The sequence below is a fragment of the Scardinius erythrophthalmus genome, assembly GCF_964197995.2.
Source record: "Scardinius erythrophthalmus genome assembly, chromosome: 11".
Lineage (NCBI taxonomy): Eukaryota > Metazoa > Chordata > Actinopteri > Cypriniformes > Leuciscidae > Scardinius > Scardinius erythrophthalmus.
The window spans coordinates 42,237,997-42,256,593 of record NC_138231.1 but is presented as its reverse complement, the minus strand read 5'-3'; the positions used below and the strand labels follow the sequence as shown (position 1 = coordinate 42,256,593).

General features: G+C 38.1%; 1 protein-coding gene across 2 annotated transcripts in view; it reads left to right on the top strand.

Moving 5' to 3' along the window:
• Positions 1-15,924, top strand: part of rngtt (RNA guanylyltransferase and 5'-phosphatase) — a 118,061-nt gene extending 102,137 nt beyond the window's left edge. The window contains exons 14-16 of one of the 2 annotated variants that reach the window (XM_081378856.1): positions 7,097-7,163; positions 13,336-13,459; positions 14,556-15,924. In XM_081378856.1, coding sequence (XP_081234982.1) covers positions 7,097-7,163; positions 13,336-13,459; positions 14,556-14,710 — 346 coding nt within the window. In that variant the 3' untranslated portion in view covers positions 14,711-15,924. Of the gene's footprint in view, positions 1-7,096; positions 7,540-7,856; positions 8,179-13,335; positions 13,460-14,555 lie in introns of those variants that run through there. The other variant, XR_014031089.1, reaches the window with a different exon arrangement.
• The last annotated feature ends 2,673 nt before the right edge of the window (positions 15,925-18,597 follow it).

Sequence of the window (18,597 nt, the reverse complement as noted above, 5' to 3'; positions counted from 1 at the left end):
GAGGCAAATGCACAGTTGTTACTGTATACTCAGTGTCCCGCCCCCACACTCTTCTCATTGGTCTGTTGGCGTAAAAACTGACATGGATGCCCTGCGCATTATTAAAAGACAAGCCATTTTATAAACTCCAAAAAAAAAGAAAACAGCAAGAAGCTATGGGGAAAGACGTTCGTCTGACGCATGTATACGTAAAGCAAAACTTAAAAATAGATCAGACAGAACGCATGAATGGAGTCTTGACTCTTGGGGCAAAGATGGATTTATAAGGCAGCTTGCAAAAGTGTTTCAAACTAGAAAATATCTTTGCTGTTATAAAATACAAATAATGGTAACACTTTAGTTTTTGAGTCCAATTCTCACTATTAACCAGTTGCTTATTAGCATGCATATTACTAGGATGGTAGTTCTTATAAAGCACATATTAATGCTTTATTCTGCGTGACCATATTCTATATCCACCCACTACCTAAACTTAACAACTACCTTACTAACTATTAATAAGCAGTAATTAGGAGTTTATTGAGGCAAAAGTCGTTGTTAATAGTGAGAATTGGACCCTAATCTAAAGCGTGACCAAAATAATAATAATGATGATAAGAGTCATGTAAGCGAACTGAATAGCCACTGGTAATTATTTATTTATTTACTTATTTTTATTTAACCAGGAAATAAAAGTCTTGAGATTTAAAATCTCCAAGCCAAGACAGAGGCACCACTCTTAATAAAAAAATATTTGAACATAAACAAATACATTATTTTACATATACAGTACAACATGTACACATATCACTCAAACCTATTACAATCAGGTAAATCCAAAAACCAAATCATTTCAAATATACATAAATTAATTTAGAGAGACCGACTCTTTAAAGCATAATTCATCTGAACTGGTTCCAATCAAACGGAGCAGTATAACTAAACACCCTTTGACTAGGGTTGGGTATCGATTCCGATTCCAATTCCTTGTTTCGATTCCGGTTCCGATTCTTTTAAGAGGCAGGGTCAAAAAAGTTTAGATAAATTTTAATTCTATGAACTTTACTATGAATTTCTCACAGGGCTGTTTTCAACTACAATATAAATATCAAATCTATTTTAAACAATTTTTTTTTAGGATATTTTAAATGAGCTAGCTAACCAACGGTCTTTCTGAAGGAAATAGTCTGACCTTCTCCATCAATTGCTATTTTCACAGCTAAAATGGGCTATCAGGTAAAATAGGCTAAATAAGGTCGTTTACACTCATGTGTAAATGTGTTTTCATGAATTTTTTATTTTTTTACGTTCGCCGGCATCGCGCGCAGTTTTCAAACGGACGAGCAGAGGATGAGAGAATATGGTTGTAACTTGCAAGATACCGAAGAATAAGAAAACATCATATAAGTACGTTTTTAAGGTTTAACGTCAGGGTTGTTTGCTCTGAATACATTTTATGAGACGCTGTGAGTTAATAAGGGAACTCACACATCGTCTCATAAAATGTATCGGTTCGCAGTTTAGCATAACAATCCATATACGCTTACACCTGTGCTAGTAATACACGCATTTACCATGCCGTGTGTACGTTACAGTTTAACTAATGTGGGGAAGTAGGCTACAGCTGTCAGTGTTCAGCGAGTTAACATTTGGCAGTTTGAAATCGATTAGGTAGTTACTTCAGTTCAGAATAGGGCTAGAAATGATCAAATTGGTAACTTAGACAGTGGTTTCTTCTTCCGGTTGGCGGACTGAATCGAAACTAGGAATCGAAATTTAAACTTTTGAACGATTCCGGGAAAATTCGCAAAGCTAGTCCCGGTTCCAATCGATACTCGATACCCAAGCCTACCTTTGACCTATACGTGTATGGACTTTTCAGGATAATTATAAAAACAAGAGTTCTTTACACCTTATTGAATGGTATAGTGCTGTGAATAAGAGGGAAGCAAACCCAGAAGCATTTTATAAATAAATAAATGTGACAACGCAGGCCATCCAACCCGAGACTACAGTAAACAATAATGGTAATGGCTTTTGCATTAGTAATAAACCTTAATGCTTCATGATAAACAGAGTCCAGCACCTGTAAGCAACGCTTAGGCACAGCATATAAATAACATCACAATAATCCAACACTGACAAGAAAGTAGCAGCTCCTCCTCGCTTCACAAGAAAGACTTAGGCTAACTCCAAAGAAAAAGCCCAATTTCAACTTGATTCTGATGACCAATAACTGCATCATTAGGATTTTACCCAGTGGATAATTTGCTCTAAGCTTTGATTAAAGGAGAACTCCGGTCAATTTTAACATTGAGCTCATTTTTTTGTAAATTTGGAGTGCTGTCAATACAGAGAACAACGAAAGGAATCACTCACATTAGCTGGGCACTTGTAATGACACATCAAGGATGTTAAGAGGCTAAAAGCAGGTTTAAAGCTTGCCCCATTGAAGTCAACAGGGTGCAAATTTAAAAAAAGAAGATAACACGGTGTAGGCAACACCGATTTTTTTCGTTGTTCTCTGTATTGACAGCACTCCAAATGTACAAAAAAATTAGCTCAATGTTAAAATTGACCGGAGTTCTCCTTTAACATGTTTAAGTTTTTCCAAGCTTTTTTCTTTTCTTTCCTTTTTGTCCAGCGTGTATGTTAATATATATATATATATATATATATATATATATATATATATATATATATATATATATATATATTGAGAAAGCCAATGGACAGTGTGTGTCGAGGAAGCCTCACAGAGTCCTGTCTTTCCCACAGCAGATGTGCCAGCGAGCAATGAGGTTATTAGCGGGGTTACTTCCCTGCCAGGAAACTGAGAAAGATGACATCTCCACTCTCCTCCCACACACACAGATCTCTCTCTCTCTTTATCTGTGAGTGTTTTTCCCTCTCACCATGCCCTCTATATTTGCAGAGAGCTTTGAAATGAGATGGGTAAAATAACACAAGAACCCCTGATTCTTTGCGTAGACGGCACTGAAGGTAATGAGAGCACCTTGGGTTCATTTGGTACAATTTTTAAGGAAATGAATTTGTGTGTTTTGAAAACAGATAAACATTTCATTAGTCTAGCTGCTCCACAAACACGCTTCGTGTGTTTTAAAATCAGCACAAAGAATTCTTTCAGAGCATGTCTCAATGGTCTAGTAGACTTTAAAAAGTCTTTGTTGCCTCAAAACCTGAAAGGGTAAAGTAAACTCAAACCTTCTCCTGTTGAATTTACAGACTCTGTAATGTAAAAAGGAGCTAAACTTTGAGTCTTTTGAGTTTATGCTATACATGCGAGAACTACAGCAGTGACATCTCCACTGACCTTATATTTCTACAGTAAAAAAGCTGAGTTTCCAGTTCAGTTTCAGTGGAGAAAGGGAATTCTGCAAGACTGCTAGAACCACACATTGCAAAACATCAGAAGATATTATATTTTCCGTATGTCATTGACCAAGCAGAGAAGATTTTGTTCACAACCATTCAAACTTTTAGTACTGAGCTATTTGGTGTTTTCAAGTTCTTCCAAAGGCTTTCTATGACAAGACATCAGGACTTTTCTGTCACACGGCTAAAGTTGAAACATGCCAACACTCTAACACTCTCCTTTGGAGTCCTGGACTTGTTAAAAGGTGAAATATCGTCCCATTTTCAGCTTGGCTACCCTCCATTCTCCATTCTCTGACAAGGATCCCATGCAGACTGTACTTGTCTGACTTGTCCATTTTGCAAGAGACTGGGCAATTTAGACTATTTGACTTTTTTCCAATTTATTTATTCATAACTTTAATTCACCTTTACTATCATAAACATCTGTTTTTAATTTCTGTTAAAAAAAAATCAGGATGGTACAACTGTCCTGATATATTGAGGGGGAGATGAATTACAAGTCTTAAATTCATTGAAAAGGCAACCTTAAAGGTGCAGTGAGTGATTTTTGAGAGAGAGCCAATCAGCAGTAGGGGGCGTGTCCACTCATTATGGGAGGAGAGAGAGTGAGCCAATCAGCCGTAGGGGGTGTGTCCACTCATGATGGGAGGAGAGAGAGTGAGCCAATCAGCCGTAGGGGGCGTATCCACTCATTCTGGGAGGAGAGAGAGTGAGCCAATCAGCAGTAGGGGGCGTGTCCACTCATTATGGGAGGAGAGAGAGTGAGCCAATCAGATGGCTTTAGATGGCTAAGAGACATTGCGAAAGAGAAAAGCTCAGAGGAATATCATTGGAAAAAGAAGGGTTATGATCAGGCAAGAGCTTTAGGACCCGTGTTAATATTAGAAAAGCTTTCCAGCGCTGTTGAGACTGAAGCAGGAAGGCATGACAACAGGTTGATACTGGTTCTGAGTCGAACTCTTGCTTGTACATACTCTGTTAATTTTTTGTGCTTCCTTGTTGTTCATTTGTTCATAATCCAAGCATTATTTTGCTTTGCTTTTGCTATGATAAAAGAGTCATTTGCAGTGCTCGTTCGTGCATTTTGGATGAAGGGAGGGGCGTGTTTGTTTGGGTTGATTTCAAATATCAACAATGTTCAACAATGATTCTCAGAAATCGCTTACTGCACCTTTAAGTAGTTTACCATAATCTTCTAGTATTACTTTGAAATATATATTAACAAAACTGCTCATTCATGTTTCAAAAACATTTGTTTTCCTATTAAAAGTCATGTGTTGCATGTGGTGTAGAAAAAAACCCATAGATATAGTGAGGAAACCTGTAGACCCTCATGACTGTGTGTCAAGGTCAATAAATCTCTTAATATTTCAGATTATTTGATGTGTTTATGACAAGGTTACTTCGTGTTATATAATGTCCTTGGGTGCCATTCCCAAAGCTTAATGAAATTATTCATTTTTTAGGAAATAGTGATTCAAATCTAAGATGAATTATACTGAGTACATTCACGAAATCATTAAATTTAAACTGTTTGTTTATTTACTTTTTGAGGAAACCATACGAACCCAACTTGAATACAGAGAGTACATTCATAAGAACTTGGTATGTGTTTTGAACAGGTTTTCTCCTTTTCTTTATTGAGGACGCTCTTATTTGTCCTCATGCAAATGAGCGGTAACACACTACAGCAATGACCAATGATATTGCAGAGTGATCTGGCGACTGATAGGGTTGGAGACCATGGTAACCGTTTAATCACTGTCAGTGTGAACAGGACTTTACGTTTGTGATCCGGCAGTTTCACAGATTGACACACAGTCATCCAGTTCATCCAGTCTGTTGATGTCAGTGTTTCATGAACACATTTCCTCTGAAACATTATCATCAAGTGAAAAAGACAACCAGATACTCCTAAATGATTTCTTTTATTGAGCAGTCAACAGATGGTTGAGCTTGATGGTCTTAATTATTATAGGAAGAGAGAAATGCACATTTCAGCAGTTCACAGATTGCTACACCATTTCTGGAAACAGTAATGACACACCAGTGTGAAGCACACCTGCTGAAAGAGGCCGAGGACGTCAAACACACACACACACACACACACCAGCCGGATGAGCCTTTGTGGACAATCAGTCGCTGATGTTGAGGTCTGGTTCACACTGAAGTTGATTTCCAATGGCCATGTAAACAACTACGTTGAGTTTCATTATTTGACAAGAAGCCGTGAGGTGATCTGCATTTCAAAGGGACAAAACAAGCGCTCGGTAACAGAGGCTAAAAACAGTCTCGGTGTTTCGGGATGCTCCAAATATACCGCACCATTAGCTTGACTGGCAGGCAGCTCTTTTGCCCTCAGTGTCAGGGTTTGGATCCGGTCTCCTCCCCGTTGATTTACTACTATTTTGGATGGTAACACATTTTAGTGGGCGTGTGCGTGTGAACAGCTGGGACCATTATAGACCGCCGGTGATGAGAGGACAGGCCTGCAGAGTCCTACAGGCTGTTTGTGGGGAAATTAAAGACAAAGAAAACACTTGCAATGATCATTTATTCTAATTCTGAATCCATTTCCGATCATCATTTATTCATTTTTCAGTCAGATGAATCTTTAGAGTAGATTGTCAGCTTTCAAATGAGATGTCAGCTATGATGTGGTCATTCAGTTGATGTTTATTATGGCTGTTCAATATGCAGATTAATATTGGCTGAGAAAAGCCCCCAAATGAGGATAATTCAAAGATATTACATATGTGATTGTGGTATACGGACATTAAAAGACTTATTTTGTTGTATTTTTTATCATTGATCATTTGACTATTTTTCCCCCCGTCCAAATATGGGTCAGGGAGGCAAAAGTAGTCCAGCTGTTGAATGAATTGATCTGTGTGTGTTTGTTAATATACAAAGCTAAATGTTAATATTCTCACCAATATTTAAAATGCTGCAAAGTTTTCAATTTCATTTCAATTTTGTTCTTTCGAACTGTATATTTAACAAAGAATCCTGAAAAAGAAGTATCATGCTTTCCACTAAATATTAGGCAGCAGGAATGTTTTTTATCATTGATAATAATAGTAATAATAATCAGAAATGTTTTCAGCTTTGATCACAGGAGTAAATTACATTTTACAATATATTACAATAGAAAACAGTTATTTTTTTTATTAAATATTATTTCACAATTTTGTTTTCTTGAGGAAAAAAAAAAGGTTTATTGCATTTTTGATCAATTAAATGAAATGTGAGATGACCTACATAGGTCTGGAGCGGGGCGGGTGTGTTAAATGCGTTCTTTTTTTTCTTAACTAAATAATTAAATGAACACATTAAATCAACATTTATTTATTTGCTGTCATTCAGTGCATTCATTTCAGTGACTCGATGCGGCCAGTGCTACATTTATCGTCATCCCATTCAAAGTCATTTTCAATGTTGATGTTAAAATCCTTGTCCTCAAAAACACTCTCTTCCGAACATTCCCACTGATATCACAAAGCCCTCGGCGTCTTTGTATTTGGGAACCTTATCCCGACTGTGAAAGTCCAGGCACTTATTATGAAGCCCAGATAATTACATGGCAGTGTCGAAGGATATCCTCCTTAGCAAGAGCTGCTATTATTTCCCAGAGTTACGCTGTCTTGGGGAATATCACAATGCTTGCTTGTCCGGATGTGAAATTTAATTTAGATCTTTATTTTGTCTCTTTCTCCAGGCTGATCCCGCAGATGGTGGGTCTCCTGTACGTGGGGAGCTATGACATGCCCTTTGCACAAATGAAGGTGAGAGAAACATTGGTTTGCTTCTTTGATAATTCCTCCTGTCAGCGTTCCCACCGCAAGTACAGGCGCTGCTAAAGATAGTCGTGTCGTTTTCAAGTGTTCTTTACATGATGTGCTTTTAATTAATCGAGTCAGACAGGTGAACATCGTGTCACACACGAGGTCTTTACTGAAACACTGATCTGCCCACTTAAACAGCAGCTTTTTTGAAGATGCATCACATATATCCTTAGAGGAGCTGGTAATCCCAGAATGCACTGCGGCAAGCTTAGTAAAAGATGGAACATATTCTTGTAGTAAGCCTATTCTTGGTTCACCCAAAAATGAACATTTCAAACCCGTAAGACTTTGGTTAATCTTCGAAACACAAATGAAGGTCTTTTTAATTAAACCTGAGAGGTTTCTGTCCCTCCATTGAAAGTCAAGTTAACCAAAACTTAGAAGATCCACAAAATACGATCACATTACATGATGGACAGATTCAATTTAGGCTTTTATTTACATCTTAACAAGGATACACAGTGTTCATCAGATTTTGTAAACATGGAAACTTGTGCATGTCCCTCATTGGTTCTTGCGCATCACAAGACTGATTAAACCACTTAATTTATTATTGACTCATTTTTATGATGCCTTTATGACCTTTTGGATCGTCTAAGTTTTGGTTACCTGGACTATCAAATGGAGGGACAGAAACCTTTCAGGTTTAATTGAAAAGACCTTAATTTGTGTTTCTAAAGTCTTATGGGTTTGGAAGTGAGTAAAGGATTTTCAGAGTTTTCTTTTTTTGGGTAAACTAACCCTTTAAACCTCATGAACAAGTTCTTAAGCCGTTAGCTACTGGAAACACTTCATTTAATTAGCTGATTTAGTGATGGTTTTTAAGATTTTTGCTCAACCCATATTCAAGGAGCACACATTAAAAGAGCTGGTACAAGGGGTGAAGAAGTACTTTTAGAAGTACTTTCAGAGGATTCAGAATATCTTATAAGTCATTGTGGTTTCTCTAGAAATGAAAAAAAGAAGAAAAAAAAGGTTGTTGTCAACTCAAAAATGTGAACCTTTATAGGGATCTTAGTGTAATAGTTATGTATTTGTATATTGTAATCATTTTACCCTTTGCATTAACCTGTCCAAGGACTACAGATGAAAATTAGACATATTTTACTGTATTTCCCATGAATAATAAATAAAAAGGAGAGAGAGGGATGGAAGATGAAGTGAGAGAAGCACTGATTATGAAAGCATTCGTTTAGTGTAGAAGTGTCGAGGATTATTTCACCTATTTGCATGTTTTTATAGTTGTTGAATTACAGTTAACAACATGCTAACGCCAACTCTATTAGAATCAGTTGTGAGTTGATTCTCCCATAAACTTTAACTTAACATTAAGACCATTATATATGTTCACAAACCAAATATTGTCTCAAATCCAAGTCTACTTTCTTTTTTGAAAATAGTGTTTTTTTTTCTTCACCTGGCAAGAAACCCATTAAACAACATTTTTAATTTTTTTTTATTGTCTCTAAAATGCACACTTAATAGTAAATGAATGGGTAACTATGGTAACTGGTATTTGTTCATTCATAACTGATTTGTTTCCTTCTCTCTAAACCACGTACGATGTGCAGCTGACTGTGTCTCTACCTTCTTTTAACATTTATTAAATTATTTTTTTTTATTTAGAATGCATGTGTATAGAAATTTCCACAGACGGACGGGCAGTTTTTATAGACTAGGACATGAAAGCAGTTATTGGTGTTGTAGGAAAACAACAGACAAGAGGCCACATAATGTCCACTCAGTCAATCAAGCTGCAAGAATATACTAATGCTTTGGAAATGAATCAAATTTGTAGACTAATCATAGCTCTTAAAGTACATACATGTCATTTCATATTATTGAAAAAGTGTGTTTTTATTTCACGTGTGTAAACGTGACCACAATTTCTATTAGTTGTGGCTGGCTGCATTGTCCACTGATCCTGACGAATAATTGTTTCACAGTTTGAGCGAAATAATCAAGCAAAAAGAGTGACAACACGTTATATTTTTCCTTGTGAGCTGTGGGTAAAGAGACTCTGCGGAAGAAATGATGATGAACAGAATACACCAAGATATCTAAGTTAGCACGTAGCATCCTTAACATTCAACACACACGATAGCCCTGTTCTGGCGGTAATTGTTTCTCATGGGGTCGTATAGTATTTTCAACATGTACAGGGGCTAGTCTGTGATTTATTGGCGTCAGAATCCAGAATATCAGTGTTTTCTCCCACCACCTAAACAAAAATCCCCGGACGAATCACCTACAGTTTTTTTGACAAACACCAAGGTTTACAACACAGATTTAATTGCTGTCTGAATCTCTGTGTTTACAAGAAGAGATCAATTGAAAATTCACTGTTTAAATCCTTTTTGACCACTGCTGACCACCGTACGATAACTGTTGCGCTCCACTGTAATTTGGATGCATTTTAAATATCTAGCCTACACTTTTATTTCTGAAAAGCTAGAAAGTATTTACAAGAACAATATTTCATCACCGCTCAAAGGAGCATGTAAACATTTGAAATGGGCCGTTATTATGGCAGCAAATATATACCTTAAAAATATAAACCAATATTTACCTTATATAAATAAGAGGCTGTATTAACTTTATTTCCGCTAATATCCACGTTTTTAAAAGATTTTGAGATAAAATACAAGACTTGTATACACTTGTAAACTTGCTCCTCCATCATGGATCTGAATGAATGAGTTTTATCACTGAGGTGAATTGCTAATTTATTTTTGTCCACATGAGAAACAATTACTGTCCAAATAGGGCTTTAGGGGCCGTTTACACCGATTTCAACTAAAAACGTGAAACTTTTTATGTGTTTTGGCCGTTCGTTTACACGACAACAGCGTTTTGGGAGCCTGAAAACGTAAAGTTCAAAGTGCAATTGATGATGACGTCATGCACATGCGTATTACGTGTTCAGTCTGTAGTGTTTCATCGCCATCTACTGGTCTGGCAGCAGAATACAGCGTTTTTAGTCGTTTTCGCGGATCCGTGTGAATGGGGATCATTTTGACAATGGTGTCGCCTGTTCATTGAAAAGCTTCTCAGTTTTAAGCGTATCATTGTCGTGTAAACGTACCCTTAGACTGACATTCAACAATCAATTTTTAAGGACAGAGCTGCAGCCAACACCATATGATTTACTCATGCAGCGGTGCATGCTGGGAACAGCCCTGTTTAACACCTATTAAATGAACTTATTTGTGCCTTTATTGTACATTTAATGTGCAGTTGTACATTGTGTTGTATAATACAAGCAAATATCGTTTATAAATGCTAAAGAAATATTCATTGTATTCAGATTTCACTCAATAATGAAATCTGAGAGGAGGCAGAGAATAGAGGTCCACTTTCTTCCACCACGGTCCTCCCTGTTGGGGATTTCTGGCCTCGCCACTGAAACGGGCGCATAATCATGCATGAAAAAAAGTGCACAAAAGACTCCTTATCCGAGTTGTGGCACCCAGTTTCAAGAAAATAGCCTTTTCTCTTTGTTATGCATAGAGTTTTGTTCATGAGTCCAAGTCAAGTCTGATGCAGAGAATCCCAAATAATTTGATTTCCACAAGACTGAGCAAATCTGAACTGAAGTTGCAGTTGCATCACGAATGGACCTGCTATTTAAAGAGATCGTTTTAACAATCTTGTCACAGTTATTGGTTCTCTTAAAAAGGGGTATACGAACCATATCAAAATGCTTGACTCATGAATATTAATTATGTGATAGTCACACCTGATTGGTTGGTGAATAGGCAGTAGTCGTAGTATTAGCATGTTGTCGATGCAACCGTGTTTTGTCTGCACTCTTAAAATGTAATGATGATTTGCCAAAATGTGGTTGGAGGAGCTGTGATGCCCCCGACTGTTACTTTGATTAAATTGATTTACTTTTGTATTGTCGACTCTGTACTATCATTACAAACCACGAAGGTGTTTGGCAGGCTTTAGCTGTGATGGAGTGGATTCGGCTGCTTTCGGCAGCGTGTGGTGTGTGTAAATGCCTGCCAGGACTTCTAGAGGGTGACCGGGGTGTCATGATGGTCCCATCCAAAACTAACGGGAGCATCATGTTCTGTGCCAGACGAAAGCCGAACAACATCCCTGGATCTCTGCCACCGTTGTGTGGGGTGTGAAAGCGTGCACTGAATCTTTGGCCAGACGCCTCTATTATATTTGGCTCTGTTAAGCCGAGCCGGAGACTGTTAAGTTGCCCGTGTTTGCGTTCTCTCAGCGACGGCAAGGCAGGACGTGTCTGATGCGAGAAAAGGTACCGTACCACCAAAGGTTAACCGATCTTTGAGTATTGTTGCGTGTGAATGTCAGTCCTGAAATGTTCAGCTTCCCCTCTGTGCTCACAGATGCCCTTCACTGTTGGATGGTGAGGATATTTACTCATCCCATCATGCCAACAGGCCCAGAAGGGGGCGGCTTTACTGCCAGCTCACGTCCTCCTCCACACACCAACCTGCCACGCTTTACTGAGGATCGAGTCTCTTTATCTTTGAGATATTCCTTTCTCTCGCTTACTTGGGCCAAACACGCTCCTGTTTTCTGAAGGCCTTTGTGAAACTGTCATGTATTGAGACATCTGTGTTGTGGCAGTAATTACACATCACGCGTCGGCCGTTACTTTACAACCTACAAAAAGTGTCAACAATTTGTTTGGTGGTTAGCAGGCGAGCTGCAGAGACGGAGAGATTGGAGATTTGTGTCCGTCCCGTTTTCGTGTCCCGACACTGATTCCCTCTCCTCCTGAATCATCTCTTGTAGTGGTCAACAAGTAAACTTTTTTAACAGATGCGATACAACTTAATGAAGTCAAATAAAGCACTTATTTTACACAAAATTCACTGTTGAAAACCAGACAAACAAAGCTGTCAAAAGACTTTGTATCAAGATGGAATTAATCCAGGGGTGTCCAAACCTGCACCTGGAGGTCCGACATCCTGCAAAGCTTGACTCAACTTCCTGAAAGCGTCTTGTGATCCCGAAGCCCTTGATTAGCTGGTTCAGGTGTGTTTAAAGGGCTGGTATAATGCCCTTTTCATAAGATGTAAAATAAGTCTCTGATGTCGCCTGTGTGTGTGCGTGCGCGTGTGTGCGTGCGCGTGTGTGCGCGTGTGTGCGTGTGTGTGTGTGTGTGTGTGTGTGTGTGTGTGTGTGTGTGTGTGTGTGTGTGTGTGTGTGTGTGTGAAATCATGTGATACCCCACAGATATTTTTTTTATATGCTAAAATTGTCACTTGTGTTGAGGGTGAGCGTTTTTGTGTGTGTCCCTTTAAATGCAAATGAGCTGCTGCTCCCGGCACAGAGGGCGGAGCTTCAAGAGCGTGTGTGTGTTAGTAGCTTCGATTACCTCACACAGACACGCACAAGTGACGTTTCTGTATGGTTAGTTGATGAACGTATGTTGCTGATGTGGAGTTAACTATCTTCATCTCATTGATTAGCATATTTCCTGTTGTCTCTAGTCGTTTGTTGTAGTCCTTAAAGGAGAACTCCGGTCAATTTTAACATTGAGCTCATTTTTGTGTAAATTTGGAGTGCTGTCAGAACAGAGAATTTTAAAAAGAGGATAACACGGTGTAGGGAACACCGATTTTTGTCGTTGTTCTCTGTATTGACAGCACTCCAAATGTACAATAAAATGAGCTCAATGTTAAAACTGACCGGAGTTCTCCTTTAATAAGCGATTTCTGTAAAAGAGAATCTCTCTTTGCTTTGAACTTTGAGCGTTGTAACTTTGCAGATGTTGTTTATGCTCAAACAGCAACATTACACACTAACTAATGTTAGAAAAGTGAAATCATAATCAACCACCCCTTTAATTGCTGTTGAAGCTAAACTGTAAACCGTAGCGCTTCAGGAGGAGGATGTGTTAATCGGGGGTTTCGGCTAATGCCATCTTCTCAAAGGCTTGGGTGAAAAAACGGTTTTATTAATCTCTCTACTTTCACTTTGAATAAAATTACAAAAAAAAATTATTATTAATGCAATAAAATATGAACTCTTCAACAATGTGGTTTGTATATGTTTACAAGAATGCTTTTCGGTTTGAATGATGCAACTGTGTAATCTCTTTCTCAAAATTGTTTTTTTGCTCCAGATATCAAAGGACCTGAAACAGTATGATAATAAAATAATCGAGTGCACGTTCGTCAATAACACCTGGGTGTTCATGCGGCAGAGGATTGACAAGAGCTTCCCCAACTCATATGACACAGCCATGGGTAAGATCCACATGTGTTAAACTATAGCCAGAGTCTGTGTCGGTGACTAGATGAGACCATACTCTTAGGGCTAGAAGTACAGTCAAAACTAAATGTATTCAGACATTTTCAACATTTCTCACATTATCACAGTTTATTCGCTATAGTTTAGAAAATGGTAATAAAATATGACAAGAATCAGTTGACATTTGACTGGTTTTGTCCGTCCTTCTGTTAGACTGTCTCACACATGATAAGGTTGAATATCTGTCAGCTGTTAAATTTAACTACGCAATTAGATAAAACCAGTTTAGCTCAACCAATTACCAAGCAATGCTTCATTTTGTTCAGTCTGTGGTGTAAAAAGATCACATTAGCAATTAATGAAAACACATGGTCAGGTCAAAGTGTCTGAATAATTTTTGGTCCCAAATTCTTATTAGTTTTACTGGTAGTCACTGTATGAAGAATTTTTGGGTATAATATGTCACAGTTTACTTTATTTTGCTCTCCTCACTTACATAAATGAACTATAGTGTCCTGCACCCACTAGTAAAACAATATCAAAAATGATATCTGGTGTCTGAATAATTTTTGGTTTGACTGTATATACTCGCAAGCCATGCAATATAACAGAGTTGGATGTAATGTCTGCACCATTAAACCAAAGGTTATTATTCCTATAGACCTTATGTAGCTCCGCCCCTTTTCAGCGCTGCCCTCGTTGTCTTTTGACTTCCGGTCTGTATTTTCACAGCGATCTTGTGTGTTTATTAATGAACGGCTTGTTTTAAAATCTTCCCAGTCTACTGACTTTTGTTAAGTCATCTGCTTTAAACATGTTAACAACTTTCGTTAACTTTACGTTAAGTAAATCCACTTCAAAAGCGAATTTCTCCTGGACAGCAGCGCCATAGAGATAAACAGAGCGACCGCAAAACCGGAAGTTAAAAGACAATATTCTAAAGATGGCGGTGCCCTCGTTTCTCTGGCGCATACGGTCTGTAGCTAGCTATGAACAGGTTGACAACTCCACTTGCTCAGCGAGATTCTATGAGGTAAGCTGAAGACCCAGGATGGGTTTATTGTTCTCACCTGTGTCCTGTTGTCCTCGCAGCCGTGTGCAACAGCATCCAACACCCCGTCACGAAGGAGATTCTCTTCGAGTTCCTGGACCGGTGCGCTCAGATGCAGTCCCGCAAGCACCCGGCCGACTCCGAGCTGATGCCCCCCCCGCCCCCGAAGAGAGGGAACCACAGCATCCCGCAGTAGCGCAGTGTCATCCCGCGGGACACAACTCAAGCCGTTTGATATTTTTTTATTCCCGAAATGTTCCGCATCTCTGCCGGTCCGCGCCGCAAGAGGAGAGACTCCTGCAGAGCGCTGTGTTTTTTGGCCTGACTTCTTGATGATGTTGACGATCTATTTAAAGACACTGTTGAGAGAGCTTGTTTCAACATTGAGTGCCGAGGCACGTTCTTATTTAAAAGAATAAAAATTCAAATGAATTGCATTGTTTTTCTTTTTTATGTTCTGTATTTGTTACAGGCGCTCTGCATTCTTTGGTTCTGCAGCTGCTTTTTTTACTGAACAGAACAGTAAAGTGTGCTTGATTGTCTAGATTCAGACCTGAAACACTGAAAACACTGTGGAAATCTCACCAGACCTGTAACTCTAAGTACTGATCAGTAAAGCATACGATCATGAGTGTTTTGTATGTCATTTTGCTCATTTGAAAATGTCGCCTCAACCCTTTTTTCTCAGGTTTTGTTTCTTAAATAATGCCAGGAGTTTTTAAGTTTTCCTGGATGTTTTGGCTCGTTGTTTTGGAGGAAAAAAAAATATTAAAGCAATAAATCCCAAAATAAAGATTGCCAGCTGCCAATACCTTCACATACAATGCATTACATACAGCGGATTGATACAAGATGTTCCTGCTCAGTCAGAAATGATATATAGCCTCAGTTGAAATTCAAACAACTGATTGAAACCAGTTGTATCTCGTGTCCGTATTGATTCTAGGTCGTATGATACGAGATCATTGGATTTGTCGCAATTCTTGTTTTTCTCGTTTATAAGGATGTGTGAACATCTCAGTGGGTTGTCACTCGTAATTGAACTGTCACAGCTAAAGTTGATGGCATTCTCTATTGCTCTCACACGTCTCATCTAGTGTTTACAATATTGAAACCTGGTGTGCAAAGAGCAGATCCACACGTCTGAGAAGAGCCGACATTATCCCCGTCTCTGGAGGAGTGAGTCACACCTGACATTCATAAGACAAATGAAGAAACGCGACACTATGAGGCTGTGTTGAGCTCATCTGCATACTCAAGTGATTAGACCGTGATTGCAGCACATATTGCACTTCTGATGGATTTATGATGCTGCTGAAGACGAGCGGCATCTGGGTGATATCGAGTAATGCAGAGCGTAGTCCTTCATGAAATCAAAACTGACCCTATTAATAAATGTCTCTGGTCATTAATAAACGTCTCTGGTCATTTTCATCAAAGGGCAAAAATCTTCGTAGACTTTGTAATGTAATAACTTCTTTATGTCCTTGATACAGTGTGATTACACTGAGAAATATTCAACAACATCTACTTAGTTTATGATAAGGGTTTGGTTTAAGGTTAGTTGCTTGTCATTTTGCATAATTTACTGTTATTACTATAGCAAGTACATGTAACAAGGACATTGTAACATGAAATGTTACTGTAATTATTACACAATAGCCAAATATCTACTGTATTCAGCCGTTATTTTAGGCCGCTGTTGAAAAACTACAATTTTGACAATAATTATTGCAGTAATAGCAGATAACAATAGATTCAACACTGTGATATGAGGAGAATCCCTTTTTAATAAACTTGACCTTCAGTCACGTGACAAATCCTGGCTTTGAAAAATGAAGGACATAAATCAGCAGATGTAAGCTGATACCTTCAGAATGCCATTGGTAATTCAAAGCATACGTTTTTTCCTCATTAAATCATCTAACTAAAACATATAAAACATTCTGTCTTTCAGAAGTTATCATATTTTATTTATATTAGTTTCACTAAATAATTAGGGATTGCAAAAAATAAATAAAACGCAAATAAAGGGGTTCATGTTTGACAAATTTGGATCCAAAGACGTTTCTGGTAAATATTCAAGTCTAAGTTCTGAACAATGTCCATGTGTGCTTCTTTCATTCAAGTGCAAATCCATGTTCAGTAGCCCGAGGTCGCGACTTTCAAAGACTCACAGCAAACTCCCACACCACAACATCAGCTGAAGATGGAGGAATAGATGCAGTCAGTGACAAGAGGAGGGCGAAACCGGCGCTCGCGGGCATGGCTCTCGAAGAGAAGTTTGCCTGTGACGTTTAGTTTATTTTCTCGAAAGTATGAGTCAGAACAATTTAAATTTAAAGCAGGCGTTGAAAAGCGTTGAACACAACACTGGCTAACTGCAAATGAGATATTTGAAGATGGTTGAGATAGTGTCGTTTGTGAAACGTTGTGTGACAATGATTGTCATGGATGAGTCTGATAAGATGTTCATGATGTGAATCCAAGTGCAGAAAAGAAGTCGTCTTCCAAACAGAAGAAGCTTCCGGTTACACTTTAAGGTGTTCTTATTACAGTGTAATTATACATTCTGAGCTATATTAATCACCAACATGTATAGGCTACTTACTATAGGGTTAAGGACACTGTAATATAAAGTGTTATCAACTGAACTCAACAGGAGACATTCTTGAAAATGTCCTGCTTTTAGAAGTAGGTCATCATTCACTGGCATCAAATGAGAAGCAGGATGTTTTTATATTATCTGAAAATAATCTTCTATATCATCTGAAATAAAAAGAAGCATTTGCATGATTACAAAATGAAAAAATTAGTCAGAGATGTTTAAATTGCATCTAATATTGCTTTCATTTGTAATGCTGAAAGGTTGAGTTGAGCCCATTGCATTGTGGGATACCCAGACATTACATACACTCTCAGAAAGAAAAAGGTTAAATGTGGATCTATATAAAACTCTCTGGGTTCTTGACTCAATTTTAAATAACATTTTATGCCAAAAAGGATCTTTGTAAGGAGAAATGCCTCAAATGACTGCATAATACTCTCATGTTTAAAAAAAAAAAAAAAAAAAAACAATTCAAGTGATAAATATGAATTATGAGCTTAATTCATAAAATGCAATTAAAATTAAAAATCAACTAAAATCCATAAAATTATCCATGACGGGAACCTCTACAAGGTTCTATATATATGCTAGATGCTTATCCGCATAAGCACATTATGCATGTTGCTAAAATAATGCCTGCATAATGCACAGCTCTTTTAAGTCTCAGGGTGTATTACAGTGGATGAGAACGCTTGCCTTGAGCTCTCCAATAAAAACCCCATCATGCACTGTGGCTGAGCAGCTCAAGGTCACAGACGTCTCTGTCCTCACATCTCCATAGACACTTGAACACTGATGTCAATGTTTCATGCGCTCAGAGTCAGGTCATATCTGGCATCCTTAAAAAATTATGAAACGGGGAATCCTCGAACACATTTGTGACTCATATGTTATCTTTGCTTGTGGATTGTGCGCATATGTGTGTGTAGCCATAAACTGTCTCAGGGATCACACTTTAGATATTGAAATATCACTAAACTATCTTTTGTTTTGCTATTGTTATTATTGTCAAGTACTGTATTAAATGTGTTTGTATTTAAGGATACTAAGGGCCAGATTTACAGATTTACAGCCCTTAGTTTAGCTTAAGCCTTTAGCTTTAGATTTACTGAAGACACACAGTGAAAAATGAGCTCTGAAAAGCATGAACAGGGTTATTCTTGTTCTGTTTGATCTGTGTTCTTTAATTTGTGTGTCGTCAGTAGATTCACTTGCCGAACTTTCCACTCACATCTCTTCACGGAATCGCGCTCTTGCGCTAATTTGCCCTGTTTAGTAAATCTGGCCCTCCTTTAAGTGCCATTTAGCAAAATCAGCCATTTTGATGACCTCCAAAGACATGTTAGCCAACTCTTTAAGGTTGTAAACTTTGAGGGGTTTGAATATTCGGCACAGCCCAGTAAGAACCTGCTGGTAGATGCCAGAATTACACCATCTGGCTGCAAACGCATCTTTCTCCTTTGACATTTAAAAAT